Source organism: Anopheles nili, chromosome 3, assembly GCF_943737925.1.
Source record: "Anopheles nili chromosome 3, idAnoNiliSN_F5_01, whole genome shotgun sequence".
NCBI classification, from domain to species: Eukaryota; Metazoa; Arthropoda; class Insecta; order Diptera; family Culicidae; genus Anopheles; species Anopheles nili.
In genome coordinates, this window is record NC_071292.1 from 62,059,472 (window position 1) to 62,074,687 (window position 15,216).

Genomic DNA, 15,216 nt, shown 5'->3' on the forward strand with positions numbered 1-15,216 from the left:
ATGAGTAAATCGTAGGCTGCATTATCTCAGTGTCCGGCACGCGTTCTCGCGTAACTTATGAATGGAGGCGCATGGTAAAGGTGCGCCATTTAAATGACGGACATAAAACTCCTACGCAATCAATCGGAGTACAGCTCATATCACATAAATTTACTGCAAAGGCTAGTTTTTCAACAAACATTGGTTTTGAAATGAATGACGATTCATAATATCGAATAGCTCAATGATCAGATTCCAACAGATTTCTAACAACTTTTGGGGAGTTTCAGGCAAAAATAAAAATGTAAAATGTATCTCTATTCAATGTTTTATCTATTGCTTGCATAAATTCATTGAAAGCCGAATGTTTCAAACGTAAATCTCGTTCTTTACTAGCCTCCGGCATGTATCGTAAAAAGATGTAAAAGTTCAAAACGCTTCAATGCCATCGAAACGCCTAACTCACGAGCGCCATCTACACGTGATATGAGATACTTTTGTGAAGCGTTTTATTAAAAATGCAATTGCAATTATGAAGCGTTTCTTAGATGTAATGAAATAATATTTCAATCCGTTCGTTCCTTGAAATAATATCAACATATTTTACCTGCAAATGTCTTTTTTCTGTAGTTCATAAAGCCTACCATATTTTGAAAATTTGAGGTAAACATTCACTTATCTCAAGAAATACAAAAGAGTGAATCAAACAAGCGGAACAAGCCACCGGTAAAACACAATAACTCATCCATACGATATTTAAAGCTTGAATAAATATTTATTACCCATTTTTTGAAGTAATATCCTAGATTTGGCCATCGATAGCCGGTTCTTACTATATAATTCTACATCTTCGGGCTAGCTTGCATATTCCCCAGAAAAGCTAAATCGATCAGCTCTCCTCGAGGATCGCGGAAGTGAAAGTAGAAAACAAATCGAGCCTAAGCTTAAACAGGCTGCTCTCGCACTCTCTATAGTGCGCGTGCGTTGAGCCCTAAACATTTACACTGCGAGGAAAAAGCACACTCGCGCTAAGCTCAACGATCGGTAGGTAAAATTAAGGTTCTTCCAGACAGGATGGATATTGGTGCTTAAAATATTATATGCGGAGGCGCCACTAGCAGCACAGGCTGAAGATTAAGCGATTTCCGGGAACCAGCGATGCTGGCAACATCCGTAACGTAGGCGTTGTTTATTTCTCCTGTTGGGAATGGAAAAAAAAGTTCAATGTGATTTTCGTACAAGAAATGTCAGAAACCATCTTCTATACGTACTGCTTTGGTATTGCGGTTCCGGTTGCAAACGAACGTGTCGCGTCGCTAGGATGAAGGACAATGTGGCTAGGATGAACCCATCGATGCAAGCTGAAAGCAACGAAACGGTAAAAAATTTAGCAAACCTAAGTCTGAAGCTTCGCACCACTCGCATACTCACCAATGATCGCCAATGGGTACGCCCAGCGCAAACTGCAAAGGCCAACCTCGAAGCGATTTGACTCCGGTCCACAAATCTTACGGAACTCGTCCGAATTCCAGCCGAATGGAAAGGAAACGCACGCGATCACCATGCAGAGAGCTGGAAATAAATGTTGAAATAATAAGTTTAAATATTTACTCGGCTAGACCATTGTTCAGTGGGATGTATTTTATTTTTAAATCGAGCCAAACACAACAAAACCAACGGCACTCGACTTCAGGAAACGGTGGTTCAGTCGGCTAAAAGCTCAGCTGCAATGGTTTCCTGCTGCTTCAAGTCGTGCATTGCACAATCCACGCTTCCAGCTGCCGAGCCCACCGAGACGATCAGCTTGACATTTGCGACCCTCCTAGCTCCCAAGGCGGATAGGAACGGCATCGTGAACGGGGGCGCTACGGTAAGGGATCCCCATTCAACGGTGAATAGAAAAAATTCCACCCCAAGCCATGTGGCATGATGGCAAAATCCATACCAACCGATGATGCACGATTATGCGCCACCAGTGAATCCACACAATGCCGTAAATTGCGGAACCATCAGATAATATTGTAAACCACATTACGCACTCGCATGTCAGGCCCGTTTTCCCGTCCCCGACGTGTTACCGACTTTCCCTCGGTTGGGCCCAAAGCTCGGTGAGGCCACTAATGTTTCAGCTCTGTGTGTTTTTTTTTTAAATTTTACCCCCCTTTATGCAAAAAAAACACACACTCACCTGACGCCCCGACGGCGCGATAATGACGCCAAAAGGGGGAAAGGGAATTTGCATACATTACATTTATGGAACTTTTCACCCCCACCATGGTGACGAACCATCCGGTTAAGCGGCTCGGTGCACGTAAACTGACCCTGGGAATCTCGGCGTCCATGTCCATGTGGCTGGCCCCGTTAAATGGCTAGATTGTGGCACTCTTTTTTTTTAATTAAATTTTTGCTTACCCCATGCACGGAATGCCGACCCAAAATGTCGTGTAAAAACGTGTTACGCCGCGCGCATGGAGAATTAATGTCACGCGAAACGAGGGAACGCAAAGTCATTATGCGCATCCGCGCACATACACACGCACGCGCATGCACGTGTGGCGGCGTTTTTCACCGGAAACGGTCATTTTCCATCCAGCTGCCCAATATTCCGCCTAATGGCACCGTCAGCGAGCTCGGTGAATAGTAATTAAACGCGGCAAGGGCGATGAGAGAAAGATGAGAAATGGCTCGGCGGAGTAGAAAGTGGTTTTATTTTCGGAAAAAAACAGCATTCGCTGTACGCGAGCGTGAGATACGACGGTGGTTCCGATTTGTTCGACAATCAGTTTTACTGTCCCAGGGCTCGTTTAAGTGGCACCAGCGGAGGAGTAGCTTCAAATTACGCAGCCCGCGCGTTTGGATTAATTCACCGACAGGAACGCTATTTAGCGAAGAATCAAAGCAAGCCATGCTGGTGTTGCGAAATGCGATCCCATGGTTGCTTAGATGCGCTGAAACGACGGCGCTTTCATTCGTCAATCAGCGAAAAGCACGATCTGTAGATGCGTAATTTTATCTTTAAAAACATCGGCGAAAAATGATGGCCATCTTTCTGCAAGGGGCGCTCACATCGGAGGCAGCCAAATTTGCCACCGATTGCGTCAGCCGATCTCGGTGGATTGAAACCGTGCGCGATTAGGCATTCGGAGCACGGCAAGGCTGCAACACACACGCAACACAAATAATAGTAATAACGCACCGTAAACCACCCAAATCTCGTTTACCATTTCGCCAGCTAAGCACTGGGTCAGCAGGGGCGGCAGATGAAAGTACGCGAGAAAGAAGAGAGAATGGTGGGAGAAAAACTGTACCGAAAGCAACCGTGTAATGCCACCCCCGAGGCTGTAAAATGGGGAACTCGCGGCGTAATTTCGGTGCGCAACGGTTAAATTGGGGATTTGTTGATACATTCGCTGTGCTGTGGTTCAAACCCAAACCGAGTCGGCGTTACGTGTCGTACAATTAAATGGCCGTAATCAATTTGTGGAGAGCTTTTGTTTTTCTCCTTATATTTATGGCCCTTTTGCGAGGGAGGTCACGAGTTGTATTGGTATCTAATAAATTCACGTCGCAGCTGAACATTCGCTTTCCTGCAAAGCATCCAGACGCGTCCTAGAATGTACCGATATGCCCCGGAGCCTGCAGCTTTCTGCGCTGGAGATTATTTTACTTTCAAATCGACTTTCACTGTCGAAAAAAAATACACACACATACCATCAGCCGCTGGCTCGATACTGCAAAAATGTATACCGTCACAATGTCGCGAGAAAAGAGTCAACAAACTCACCACCCGACGAACACGGCCGGGAAACTCGTTCCGACCGGCTGGCCCACGTTTGGTGGAAAGATAAAGGTCAGTGCCGGCACGGTACGGAAATCGACGATCTAGATTGGTACGAGCGAAGCCTCGTACCTCGTGGGCTGGATTGGCTACTTTTTCTATGGACTCTCGATCGCCCATTCCACCCCACATGGAGACGTTTCGAATCGTCCAACCACCGCACGATGGTAAATGCTTTCATTTTCCGTCCGATCGCTCGGCGATATGGAAGATTCATTGGAAAAATTGTCCCTTTTTCTTGCTCTCTTTCGCCTTTCCCAACGCGATCGAACAGAGCGCTCGGAACCCATCGTTAGCGGCGATTGAACATGAGCCTAGTGATTGGGCTTCGAGGGGATGTGCCTGCCGGGAGCGAAACATAGTGACAATGACCTACTTCCGCTCGAACGACCCACACCCTGAGGTCTGCTTTCTTCTCCTGGACATTCCTGCCATGGCCGAATGGGGCACGGAACCAGCTCGAGCAAGCGAGACAAGACCGGGCAAGGACGGTTCGATTGTTTTCTCTTTCTTTCGGAAATGGCGACGAGCTTTCTTCGCCGTTCGAAGCAGCGTTCGAGTCCGCAAACCGGTTTAGCACTGTTCGAAGGGCGATCCAGCGATCCAGCGATGACGATGATGATGACGATTTCCCAAGCCGACCCACGGATGATCCGGTCGCGAGTGAAGGGAACAGGCCAACCCGGCCAGCTGCAACTCGGTGCAGTTTTGCTGCCCTACTGCAACTAGCGAACCGGATAAGATACGTCGATCACGGTGTTCCGGCGACTCTCGTTTCACCCGTGCGATCGTGAAGGGCCGGACCTTGGTGAGCTCGTTTTCCACGATGCAGATAAGCAGCGACATGGAAATGCCTTCCAGCGGCCTGCGATCAACTCCTCTTCGTCCTTTCCAACTCAATTAAACGGCTCGTGCGATCAAGCAATTTGAAGCAAATTATACACCCAATCAATGCGCCAGCATTAAACCTTCACCATCTCGAGATCGTGAGGGATAATCGAGGCCCCCTTTCGAGTGACTCCAGATTCGCTTTCCTTCACGACGTACCACGACGAGTTGGCTTCCGCCTTCAACGCGACCAATTACCGGGAAGCTGCTGATTTTTTCCATCCCGTCTCATCTTTTTTTTTCTTTGCCTAATGAACCTTCTACCAAGTGCCGCAATGAGGAAGCGTGAAGCGCCCGATGACGCCTGCTCCGTAGCTCATCGCCCTTTTTTACCATCGATAATCAACCTCCCCACACAGGCGGGTGCTTCCCACAAATCATTCATCCATCGAAATGGCTGCCTCCAAATTCCAGCCAACGTGCTACATTGCGTGCGAGTGAATGATCATACGCACGCACGCGCTATCCCAGCGCACTGGAAAAGGAAAACCCGCGAACCCACGCTCACCGGAAAGCATCTGCATCCAGCCGCAAATGTGAAAAACGGTCGTTGACTTCATGAACACCATCAGCAGCAGGCAGAAGATCGCCAGCACGGAAGTCGCGACGGCTAGGCCACAAAATACCGTCGCCACCTGTGGAAAAGGAGAGCATAATCGTTATTAAACTTACTCGGGGTTAATGGAGAAGACTATTTCGACGTACCTGAAACGCTATGGATTGCATTTCGAGCAGATCCTCCAGCCTGCCGGTGCAACTGTCGGTGAGATCGTCCTTTTGGCAGATCTGCCACAAGCCAAGTCGTCCTCCGGCATCCGAATCTGCATCACCGACCCATTCTATAGTAGAAAATGGAAAGAGAGAGAGAGAGAGAGAGAAAAAGCGAGAAATGTGAGGTCAGTCAACGTACGAAAGATGCATTACGCGTGTTGCCTAAACCGTGTCAGAACGGTGTTACATGCGCATGCTCCGGCTTACGGAACACTTTTGACACAAATCCAATACGCCACACGCGGTCACATTGCGCCATGCTCAATCCATTAGCGCGCCAAAACGCCGTGTTACATCTCGCAACGAATGCGAGCAGAACGCACGCCGAGAGCTGACGTTTCCTGCATTTTCTTGCCATCTTGTCTGTCGTTCGCCTTATGCTTCTCCGATCTTGGCACGGGTGATCAACCAGCAAGCCGTTGGATAACGACTGCGGGCGTCGGCGCAACGAAGCCGAAAATTACCCCCAAGAGCAATTTGGTGCGCTCGATCGCGAGTAAACACAGCAACAGCAACAAAAACAACCGCCCCTGTTCGTGACCCCTTCCTGGACGCTTATCCTGGGGCTTTCGTTGGCCGATTGGGAAAGTAGTGCCTGGTGTTCACAGCTCGAACAGTGACAACCGCGAATTACAGCGCGGTCCAAGCAAATTAGGCCGGCGGAGAAACGAGCGTTGCATAAAACGCGCTCCAGGAAGAACTCCGTAGGTTCGTGGCCTTTGTGAAAGAACAAGCGGTTTGCAAAGCTGCCTTTTCTGACCCCATCTTGGTAAACCTCCTGGCAGACGAAAGGCCTGTTTAACTACGCACGAACGAACGGTTATCACTCTTACCACAATCACTTCCAATGGAAGCCCCCCGAAGCGAACGGTACCGCGTGGAAACGAATTACAACCCTCGTCTTTTCCCATTTCCAAAAAAAAAGTGTATTCATCGATTTTTATTCCCTCGTCAATCTCGCACGCTAATGACGGTGCCTTTCCCCGGCAGCAGCATCCAAACCGGCGCGAATCATCCAAACATTTGCACGTAATTGAACAACGAATCTTCCGATGATCAAAAAAATAATCCCCAGAGCAGGAACAGTTACGTCGATCGACGACGTGGGAAATGTTCGCCAAAACTGAGAAGGAAATAAATCTTCCTCGAAGAGGGAAGATTAGCCAAGTGTTTCTTTTCCCTCGACCTGGGACGGGCTTCACACTCCGACGCCATTAATCGTCCCTATAATCATGCGCAAAATCGCCTTATCATTCGCCGCAACGGGAATGCGAAGATTAATTAGCAAACCGGCGCATCCGGAAAATCGTATGCAGAGGCGATGGTAATGAGTTGGGTTGCTCGGTGCTTAAGTCGACGAATAAACGACGGAATGGCCTTGCCTTAGACTGACCCGCAAGCCAACATGACCAGTGTAGTGACTGTTGCAAACGAAATAATGAAATAACGCCGTTAAGAAAGGCGAAAGAAATATGCAAATCTTTCTCACTGCCATCGATCGGTGCTGGTTCGGTTCAATGGGCAGCACAAAAGTCGAACCCGGAGGTCGGGAAAAACCTTTCCTCAGACCTGGGTGCGAATAAAAGCAAAAAGTTGCAGCAAACTGAAAGCAGCAAAAATTATCCAAAACCAACTCTTTCTTTCGCTCTGCTTCAGCTGATTGCCGGTGTCACGCGGTATCGCTTCCTGGGCGGGCTTTTTGCTTGGCAAGCCGCAAATTTGCTCCACCACCAGCCGAACAATGCAATCGATTCCCGGTTCCACCTTAATCAGATGACGAATTACCGCAGCGCGCCAGATCGTTACACTTTGCTTGCTTGCTTGCCGCTTCAATGCGATTATTAGATTGCACCTTTTTCCAAACCGAAAGATACAGGGCTGGAAGAAAAGTGGGAAAAAAAACTTTTACTTTCCGGCCTTCGAGGACCGAGGCCCACCATTGCATCATAGTTCCCCTTTCGCTTGACTCTGGGCCAAAGAGGTGAGTATCAAGTGGTGGCAAGCTCCGACACGATCATTATGGTTATTATGATTAATTTAAGCATTATTTAAGCACGGTTCGTCGTTTGCGCGAGATGAAGTCTTTTGATCGATGCTGAAGATGCTGCTTGCTGACGCGCTACGTGCGCTCTCTAAAAGGGGCCTAATAATAAGCTAAATGAAATAAAAATCGTTTTGCCTTTTCGCTCCCCACGATCGGTGCTGCAATGACACGAAACCCCCTGCGCATGCACAAGGCGCAGATTTTAATGAGCTTGCGAAAACTGACCAATTGTCGGTCCGGTCCCAAGTCCGGTTAGTAAGGTGGCGGTAAGAAAATGCCCCACGCTCCACGTAAGGGAACGGTTTTGTTTGGAAACAACTTTTAAGCGAAAAGGTCACATCGAGCGGGTGGACCGTGCGCGAGCGATCGAGCGAGAACCACGACGTGAAGCTTTTTGTCGTGTGCCACCATTAGCATCCGCTCAAGTGGGTTTTTTCATGCGCCTTCAACACCTACAACAATCGGTGTTGGACCGTCTTGCAACTGGCCTGGGTGCCCTAGGACGACATCGCGGCACGATTTACATTCCCATCGGTCGACCCTTCTTTCTCGACCTCGGGGCAGATGTTTCCCTTGGGTTTGCCATTGAACGCGTTACACCATATCACACCGGCTGTGGGCTATTGTGGTGCCATGCGAACGGCCAAACAAAGGGCTTTCAATCGTGTTTACGATACGGCGTGCATCGCCGTTTGATATTGGCGCTCCTTTTCATTTTGTTAGCAAGCCCCATTAAACCCCGCACAAATGGAACACATTTTTTAAATGGCCGCTATTAATTTGGCCTTTTGGCACCCGGGTTTTAAAACGACAATTTTGTTTGGGTTCTGATCGCGAAATAAGAGCTGTAAATGATGCAACTCGTACATTATTTAATCGACTAGAAGTGCTACAGCAAAACGTACAGCATTGGGCTACATTTATGCAAAAGCTTAATTTTGTTTTCTTTGGTTTTTTGGACTCACGCGATCGCCACTTTGCAGTTTCGTCACGTGCCCTTTCTATGGACATCTTGATATTTTCGCTTTTGAAGGCCTTCCAAGTGTAAAGCATAAACAAGCATACCACATGCGTCGAAAAGCTCTTCCAATCTCTAATGCCTATTGCACAGCAACTCGCATGGAAAAGCACAACTTACCTGGTGTCACGAATGCGACAACACTGATGATCGCGTAGCAAATGCTAAAGATCGCCCACAGGACGGCGATCGCCTTCGAGTTGCGGATGTAGTTCGTCGCGTACATGTGGCTCGAGTCAACGTACTCGATTTTCGTTCCCATGGTGCACTAGCGTTTTTATATCTCCCTTTCTTAGTGTTATTTTTGTACGTCTTCACAACGATCCGATCACACGCGAAACGCACCGCAAACGAGCGTATGCAAACGTATGCAGCTTTTTCCGCACGAGCTGCCCACGAACACCGGAAAAGGGGCAGGGAAATTTTCACTCAAAAAAGCCACCAAACTGGCTCTCGTCACCTCGGTCGCCTCACTTGCCGCTGGCTACTGGTTACACTACATTCGCGCCCGGTTCGGCGTGACACTGAAACGTTGCTAATATTGCAGGTGACGACGGCTGGGTGGAAAAAAGAAATGGAATGGCGTCAGTCGGTTTGCAAAACGCTCGACCATTGCTTCGTGTCGTCACGATCGCACGTTTGCAGAGAAGCTCTCGTTTTCATCGCCATCGCACCGCTGCCAGCGCTTTTACGATCCCACCGAACGATCATTTTCTGCCGGCAGGAGTGGGTATTGAAGCGACGATCAATACACCATCACGAGTAGATCGCAGAGCGCGTGGCGATGGGAGGAAGCTCGGAACAAAACAAAAACTACCCAATGAGGGAAGCCGACAAGCTTTACAAAAAAAAAGCCAACCCGAGCTGTAAAGATTTAGTTTCACTTTACTGGCACCGATCGTCGTGTTGATGATGACGCTCATGATGACACCTCCCAGCTTGGCAAACGCCACGCACCATAAAGTACGCTCGTTCGACACGTTTGTTTGCCGTGGGCCGGCGCTGGCGAGCCGGAAAGCAGCTTTTTACACCTTTCAAACTCGCCACACGGTGCTTGCCATACCCACGCTTCTCGCTTTTGATTCAATGTAATGGAGCAACACACGTTTAATCATTTTTTTTATCACCTCCCCTCTCGAACGGGGACATGAAGTTGTTGGCTAATCAAAACAAAACTCAACAATCAACAATCAAACGCACCGATTCCGAATCGACAAAACGCTCCAAAGCTCATCATTTCTCTTCCCTGCTGCCCGTGTGGCTGCGTTAATGAGCTTCAGGTGGTGATAATGATCGTGCATGGGAAGCGCGAAGCTCGCGAGCGTTTGTTTTCGCAGGTCTTCGGTCTTCACACCCTGGGGTTTTGCGGATGCCGAATATTCATGTCGGGCACCCCGAAAAAAAAAACGCACGTGAAATCCTATTAAAATACTTTCCACCGTAAGCACCCCATTTCTCGCCGTTGCTCGTCCTCCCGCTCGCACGCCAATCATGCAATTTATGTAATCAAAATCAAATCAATGCTATCGTTCAATCCCATCCGCCTGTGCTGTGCAGAGTGCGAGAGAAAGAGCGCCCCCGGGGAAAGGAAACAAAATGCAGCTGCAGATAGTAAACGGCGTTCCGTTCGGTAGGGCCAATTTTTCGAACGCCTCAAAGCAGGCATGGGAAGAGGATATTATTGCGGCAACAATTAAAAGCTTCTTGCAGCAGACGATAAGGGGTGAGTTTTGGCAGGCTCGGAAGTAGCCGTAAAACAAACCCTTAACGTGGTCCCCTTGAATCGCGCAGAGGCATTCGAGTGCGTAACATGAGTTTTGTAACACAACGCAACAGGCAACCAAGCGGAGTCAGATCGCTTTTCCATATCATCATCGCGCATCGGAACTTTTCCTTTTTTCCCACTCAAGATCGTACGCGATGGTGAGCTCGTTTAGTTGCTTGCTCTCGTCGCGGCTTAATTACAATAGCACTGATATTAGATACGTGCGTACAGAAGTGCGCTAATGCCGTAAACTCAATGATGAGTTTGTCCCTAATACAGAAAAATAACTGTACGCCGGCTGGATGCTCGCTCCCACTAAGCGGATGGTGTGATTGTTCCGCGGGTTCGTCGTTTTCTCGTCGCCGGCGTTGAAGTCTTCCGTTCAAGCTCGAACACCTTGCGTAATATTCACCACACCCGCACACGTAAAGCGACGAAACGAGCGACACAAGCAGGGAAGACGGGCACAGGTACGGGTGGCATAGCGATGATGGCTTCTTCTGCCATCTTGTAGCGTGTGATCGTGATCCTCCCGACACGGTTTAGTGCTCCCGGTGCGTGTAAACTAGGCGCCCGCACGGTGGCGGCAGAATTTCAATTCGCTTCTCTGACGAAGAAGAGTTTCTAATGTCGGTCGATGAGATCGTGCTTTTTATCTCTCTCTCTCTCTCTCTCTGTCTCTCTTTCCATCGCTCTATCTCACCCTCTAAAGTTTGACCTCTTTTCGGCGGGCTAGTGCCCCTAGTAGTGGCACTGGTAGTCGTGGCGATCTTTACCAATGCACGCGCTCCACCGGTGTGTTGAATTTCTCTCCAATAAATCTTTCCGCTGGCATTTTGATTAATGGTTTTCGTTGGATCACCCAATATAGATCGCGTACGGTGATCGACAGTACGTACGGTGGTGTTTTCGTTTCCCGGCTCTATCCAAACGCGGCAAAACCGCGGTTGTTTGCATGCACGGAATCTTACCCAACGATCGCACGATCGACCTTTTTTTCCCTTCTCGATGTAGCTAACAAGCGCGAATGACGAGTGGCGGATCTTTCGCGTCTGCTAAGTGATGCTAAATGCCGTAGGTGTCACTGAGCCGGGCTTTTACCAGGCGAAAGAAACTGAAGAGGTTTACGTACGATCGAGAGATCGTCATTTTGCTTCAAGCGCTCGCGTCATGCACACGCGCACGTTAGCCCTCTCTGCTTGCAATGTGGTAGAAACCACCCCGAAACGAGCACACAAAGAAGCACCGCGTCAGCAGGGCTTCACGAAGCAGCCAGAACAGGTAGATCATGTAGCTTTTTCGTTCCCAGGCGACGTGCGCAAGCGTTTTACGGCCACCGCCTCTGACCCCATGCGATCGTACGTACACCGATCGTACGCCACTCTTCCGTCTCCGGCATACCGCGGTCTCTGGTGTGAAGGGCTAAAACGCAGCACACAAAAGAGAGACGGACAGTCGGCGCGTACAGCAAGGTATCATCCCGTGCGTCGCCGCTGATCGTCCGTTCTTCGAGGTACGTTTCGCTCCATGAGCAAGACGGGTTTGACTTTACACGCCTTCGGCTGGTCGCTGGAATTCCTGCGCGCCTGTTACTTTTAAGCTTGGTGTGCTTAAAGTTTACATACGGCTGGGTGCGCTGGTATTTTGTGTTGGTGTGAGAATTGGCCGCCGCGACGACGTGAACTGCTAAAGAAAAGCCCAATGATTCATCGGCGCGAGCGAGCGGGATGGTTGTTTAGAATGCCCAGCTGTTGGGCTTTGGGCAGCTTTAGCTCACAGGCGCCAGAAGGCGTTAAATACGGCGTGGAATGTTCCATTCGATGCAAGTAAACACTGCAGTGCAACGCACAAAATGCCTTTTCGCTACCGTACACGGTCGCGTTCCGATTGAGTCCTTGAGCCTTGCGCGCGAAAGGAGCGATAACACTCTCACTTTCCTCAAGGACGTGCCGTGTATATTTTTGCATCCTCTCAAAAGATCACGATGAGGAAAGACACCTTTTCGCAAAGCTCTGTGATCTTCGGTGTCTCACTGAGATAGGCTTTTTTTCTTGACTGGAAACGACCTGTGCGAAGACCTCGTTGGTGCTGGGTAACGGCAGCTGCAACACAATTGTTTAAACTTCTTATTGCACCGTCGGGGTGGTTCCCACGAAAATAAATTTACTTCTTCGTGCTTCCGGCAGTACGGGAACGTAAAAACACCACGGGGCCCCTGTGAACCACCGAACATAAGTTCTCCGTCAAGCCATTACTGCTGGCGATGACGATGATCATGACGGCGATGATATTTGTGACCTGTTTGTTGGTTTTAGAGCGTGGCATTTCGTTCGCAAAAACACCTGCCAACCAACGGGCTGTGGGGTTTAAAGCTTCCATTCGATTCCCAACGCGCTCCGGGACCGTTACAAGCACACATTATTCGGTACTAATGAATAAACAAATTCTTTTCATCGTTTCCCTCCGAAATTAGCACACTTCCAGCATTCGTTTCGATTTCACCCGATCCTCCCGCATTGCACCGAACCGTACGGCAGAAGGCGGCCGTTTTCCATCGGCGTTGCTTAGTTTCCTCGCTTTACGCACCAGAAAACGACGGCGATCATGGGAAGCGGGCACACAAGAGGTCAGTCAGAATAAAAACAACCAGATCGCCGCCTTCAGTCTGGAGGCAACCATCTCCACAAACACGACTACGATCGCTGGCATTAACCAACACAGCGACAAACGTGGAACGAAACGATCTACACACAACACACGCACGGCCCTAAAGAGACCCTGGCAATGGAGCGCACGATCGCGACGACACTCGACTCCTGCCCGAAACTATGCTGACGCTGCATACTTTCCAGCTGGAGCTTTCCGGCCTCCGGCTAACGGGACAACTTACTGGACGATCCGTTTCACTCGACCATTCGCACGAAACTGAGATCAAGAGGCAGGATCATGTCTGCGGATCGCATGGACCACCAAAGCGAAGATCGTGAAAAGACCCTCTCGCGGCTGCAGTTTTCCCTCTCCACACTGTCTTCAGATCGCGCTCTTTCTCTCAGGCTTGAGCGATCGCGCTTACCAACATGGATGCAATGCGTCCATGGGAAAACGGCGGCAAACATACAACATGTATGTCATCGTAGAGAAATTTGCCCCAACATTATGCTGCATTGCTGGGCGACCTTACCGGAAATTTATCGTCATCATGGAAAGATTAGCATCCGTTTGAGTTGAGCATTCATAATGTGATTTATTATCGCAGAGTCGTGGTTTATCTGTTAGGTCAAATTGCAATCGTCTTGGCAACGTTATACAATAATTCCTGAGATTATTGCCGGATTTTTGGAGCGATTTAACGACAGATCGGCTAAATTGATTGCATAATCGAGTGGGAACATTTGCACAGCTAATATTAAACTGATAACAACGAATGGAGCGCATCCTTAACCTAACAACAAAAATGTCTTTTTCACGTTCATCCGTTTCAATATCATGCAAAACGGTAATTCAGACGTTCGATTCTGTTCTTCTAGCTTACTGCCCGTCGATCGCGACAACTACATCATTCTATATCATCATATTGTATAAAGGAATGTACTTTCGATCCGGAAACTTCCAGTTTCTTTCGGCCGCCTAATGCAGTAAGCTCTATGATGACTACGTTCTGCTCTACTACGCCACCAATTTGCTGCACCAGTTTGTTTGCTGCGTCCATCGTGCCACCGGTTGCCAGCAGATCATCTATGATTAAGACCTTCTGTCCTGACACGATGCTCCCCTTCTGAATTTCAAACACGTCCTACAAAAAAGAATACAAATTACATTTGATCGTGTGATGTGCAAATGTAAGCCTTTACGAATACTTACGGTTCCATACTCCAAGCTGTACTCTTGCTGAGCGCATGATCCCGGCAGTTTGCCCTTTTTCCTTATCGGAACCGACGCAATGCCCAACTCGGCGGCTATGAGCAAACTGAACAAGAAGCCACGTGCTTCGAGACCGACTATCACCTGGACATCTGGGCAGTTTTCGCGCACGTGCGATATGAGCACGTTTTTAATGGCCTTGCATACTTCACCATGGCGCAAAGCGGTAAAGACATCTCTGAAATAAATTATTCATAAAAATACTTCATTAAAAATAGCTGCAAATATATAGCAATGGAGGACTTACTTAAATAGAATTCCTTTTTTCGGAAAATCAGGATACTCGCCGATATGTTGCTTGATCAGTTCAACATTCGCGCTTAGTTCGTTCGACATTTTTTTCGTTTGAAAACTATCTACAACGTGAAACTAGCTAATTATAACAATTGATTAGATTAGCAGCTTTTCGCTGCCCAACATCCCAACCAGGCGACCTCTGTTGATAACTTCTTCTTTTCCTATTTCTTAGGGAGATGTTGTACTGATCTGACCGGGGAATCAAATTCCTGTGAATTTGTCTATTGAATCAAAGGGATCGTGAATGTCCTTATTAGATTGTTCGAGCTAGAATAAACAATTACAAGCCGGTTACTTTCGTTTATTGCAAGTTGCCATTACGTCATGATCAACATGCAGTGTTCGACACTTTGTCAAAGTATTTATTTTCTTACCGTCTCAATCGACCACTAGAGGAGGTTTAAATTAGATTCAAGAGATAATAACCAGCAATTCTGTACCAATAAAGCCGACCAAAACAATTCTTTGACGTACATTTTGACATCATGCAGCATGTGACACCACGGTTGCTTGCTGTTTTATTCGTTTTATTGTTACAACTCGTAATTTTGACATTTTTGTAATTGAAACCTAAGTAAACATACTAATTGATAACTCGAAGCTAATCAATAGTTCTATTTTATACATGAGGTTTCCAAATTCGAATATGTTACAGCATTTCAAATCGCTCTTTTTAAACAGTTATACAGTGTTTC

At 48.0% G+C, this 15,216-nt stretch overlaps 2 protein-coding genes across 2 annotated transcripts; both read right to left on the reverse strand.

Annotated features, from left to right (window-relative positions):
* Positions 1 to 794: 794 nt before the first annotated feature.
* Positions 795 to 9,008, reverse strand: LOC128725291 (LHFPL tetraspan subfamily member 3 protein). Its single transcript, XM_053819025.1, has 6 exons — positions 8,659 to 9,008; positions 5,411 to 5,544; positions 5,214 to 5,340; positions 1,411 to 1,551; positions 1,241 to 1,340; positions 795 to 1,179 (listed from the first exon to the last, which is right to left on the reverse strand). Exons 1-6 carry the CDS (start codon positions 8,798 to 8,800, stop codon positions 1,068 to 1,070), a joined length of 756 nt encoding a protein of 251 aa, XP_053675000.1. The 5' UTR covers positions 8,801 to 9,008; the 3' UTR covers positions 795 to 1,067.
* A 4,628-nt stretch (positions 9,009 to 13,636) lies between these two features.
* LOC128725858 (adenine phosphoribosyltransferase) lies at positions 13,637 to 14,560 on the reverse strand. The gene is made up of 3 exons (XM_053819626.1): positions 14,472 to 14,560; positions 14,165 to 14,402; positions 13,637 to 14,096 (listed from the first exon to the last, which is right to left on the reverse strand). Exons 1-3 carry the CDS (start codon positions 14,558 to 14,560, stop codon positions 13,860 to 13,862), a joined length of 564 nt encoding a protein of 187 aa, XP_053675601.1. The 3' UTR covers positions 13,637 to 13,859.
* Between the last annotated feature and the right edge of the window lie 656 nt (positions 14,561 to 15,216).